The 2,834-nt window shown below is 46.9% G+C and overlaps 1 protein-coding gene across 1 annotated transcript; it reads left to right on the top strand.

The window, feature by feature from the left end:
- Nucleotides 1–872: 872 nt before the first annotated feature.
- Nucleotides 873–2,834, top strand: SCGB3A2 (secretoglobin family 3A member 2). Its single transcript, XM_072955241.1, has 3 exons — nt 873–1,025; nt 2,110–2,312; nt 2,711–2,834. Exons 1-3 carry the CDS (start codon nt 971–973, stop codon nt 2,732–2,734), a joined length of 282 nt encoding a protein of 93 aa, XP_072811342.1. The 5' UTR covers nt 873–970; the 3' UTR covers nt 2,735–2,834.

Genomic DNA, 2,834 nt, shown 5'->3' with positions numbered 1-2,834 from the left:
CAGCCTTGTAAGCAGAATGCTCCTGTGGCCAGCACAGTATATCTTTTGCATAATGCAAGGGATTGGACTACAGAAGGGTTCTGAAATTCATATTTTGAGATTATAGAGATGAGGTCTTGTTAAAAAAAAAATCTATTTTCTTAGCGTCACACACCTTTGGGACCATTTTGCCACTAGCCGTTAAATGACCTGTTTTTGATGAGGAGAACAATACTATAGATTAAAAAGGTCAAATTCAAATTACACAGAGTCAATATTGAATCCCACGTTTTCAAAAAGAAATTTTGATTTTAAATCCTGACCCTGTTATTCTATATGAGAACATGGCCCTGGGTTTTCCCCAAATAAATGGGAGACACTAGAAAAGGTAAAAGTCTTGCTATAGTAGATGTAGGAGCAGGGATGGGGTGGGCAGAGGTCAGTTCCAGAGAGACATGGCACCAAATGCCGTTAAGCTGAGTCTGTATTGTTTCAGGGCTGAAGGGGCCTCGGGACTGATCCTGCAACTGGGCAGCCTGTCAGGTTGTGTGATTCTCCAAACTTTCAATGAATTGGAAGCACCAGAATTTTCATTCCCTTTAATCCCAATATAACCTTCCCTTCTTTTCAGAATTCTTCCAAAAGAAGGCCTTAATGCTCTTTGCTTCCCACCATCATCTCTTGGGAAGAGCTTGTGCCAGAGGTCCTTGAGAGTGCTGTAAGTTAGGGCTTTATTTCTCATGAGAACATGAGGGAATGCGGAAAAAAACACCAATTTGTTTAGTGAGAAACGTGACCTTCACGCTCTTCAACTCTGGGGCGAGTCAAGTGGTTGTGATTGAAACTCAGGCCCTCGATGGGCGTATAAATATGTGTGTGTGCAAGAGCAGCTGCCACACTTGGTACAGCAAGTGGAACCACTGGCTCGGTGGGTTCACTAGGTTTTCCAGTTTAATTTTAAACTGCAGGTAAATATCCCAGGTAACGTACCATGAAGCTGGTCACTGTGTTCCTGCTGGTGACCATCAGCATTTGCAGTTACTCTGGTAAGTAGCCGGGAACATACGGTATTTCTCGACTTTTCTGTTAACAGGAACACAACTAGGAAGCCTAGGCTCCCAGTGGAACATGGTGGAGGGAGTTTAGAACCACAGAATGGTAAGGTTGGAAGGGATTTCAGCTGCCCCCACTCCCAGCTCCAAGCTCTAACCCAGTACAGGTCTCCCTGGTGGCTCCTACACAAGAAGTTACCCAGCTCCCGCTGAGGGTCAGCAAACCCTTCATTAGTGAACACTGGTCACCGTTAATTGTTCTTAATTTTGAGTCCGGATCTGACTTTGTACCTTCTTTCCTTTATGTGTCTGTAACTGTACGGAGTCATTCTTGCTCTCATCTCTAGTCAGGTTGCCAAGGTGGTTCTCTTGAGACATGGCCACATGTATCTGTTCACACAATCAGTGGATATCGACTGAATGGCTATAACCTGTTGGGCACTGGATAGAAACTGGCCAGTTCAGACCTGAATCAGACGTGAATATTGTTCTCAAGGTTCTTACTGTCTGGCAGGGGGGCTAAGACTTGTCTGCAAGTGGAGGTTCATTATATTCTCTCCCCTTTGGCTTCAAACTTGTGGGCCGTGAAGACAGCCGTGGGCAAAGTGCATCCCTGGCCAGTCAGTCTCCAGTATCTATCTGGTGCTTCCCACATGCCAGGGTCTGATCTAGGCATGTAGTACAGTGTGAATAAAACATTAATTGCTTATTCTCATGGGCCTACATTCCAGTGGCAGAATGAAGCAAAATACAGAAATAACCAAAGATTTGATATTTCAGGTATTGGTGGGAGAAGAGGGAGACTGAGGGTGACAGGTGATGCTCTTGTAGGTACGTCCCTGAGAAGGTAACGTTGGAGGAGAGACCGAATGATGGGAGGAAGAAAGATGTGTAGCTATCTGGGGAAGCAACGTTCTAGACAGTTGGAATGGCACGTACAAAGGTCCCGAAGCAGAAGTTTTCCTGGAAGATCGAGATGAGTGGGGCTGGGATGAAGCCACTGATGGACAGCGTGGACCAGCTGAGGTCACCAGAGCTGGAAGTGCCTGTTTTACGCGGGGTCTCTTTTGCTCTACAGCCACCGCCTTCCTCCTCAGTGGTTTGGCAGCTCCTGTCAACGATGTCGTACCTTTACCTGTGGACAAAATTCTCCCCAGCTTGAGCCCATTAAAGCTACTTCTGGAAACTCTGGGCATTTCTGTTGAGCACCTTCTGGACGGGCTGAGGAAATGTGTGAATGAGCTGGGACCGGAGGCTGCGGATTCCGTGAAGAAACTGCTGGTAACTATGACCTGTGAGGCTAACTTGTCAAAGGGCAGGACCTAGTCACCCTGAATGCCCACCCTCTCCCCTGACTCCCACCCAACCCTGTCCTCATGTGTGAACCTGTATTTCCCCTTTGCTGACTCTCCTCACACAAAATTTCCATGTCCTGGAATCTCAAGGAAAGCTCAGTGTCCACACTTGTAGAAGGGATTTTGGAAGGACAGAGACCTGTGTTCTAGTTGTGAAATGTGGGCCACTTCCCAGCTCTGTGGTTCTGGATGGGACTTAACCACTCAGAGCTTCCCTTTCCTTGTCAGTGACATGGTGGTGAAATAGGATAGTGACTATTTCTGGAAAGGTGCTAATGACAGGTAAACTGGTGTTGTTTTTACCACTGTCCTTTTGATTTTCAGGAGGCCCTCTCGTATCTGGTGTGACAGCGGAGCAGAGCAGGAGCAGAGGTGGGAGGGGATGGCGCTCTCCTTCCTTCTTCAAATGTAGTGACCCCCATAGAGAATGAATAAAGCAATGAAGTGA

This window comes from Vicugna pacos, chromosome 3, assembly GCF_048564905.1.
Source record: "Vicugna pacos chromosome 3, VicPac4, whole genome shotgun sequence".
NCBI classification, from domain to species: domain Eukaryota; kingdom Metazoa; phylum Chordata; class Mammalia; order Artiodactyla; family Camelidae; genus Vicugna; species Vicugna pacos.
The sequence above is the reverse complement of the archived record's forward strand: the minus strand, read 5'-3'. Positions and strand labels throughout refer to the sequence as shown.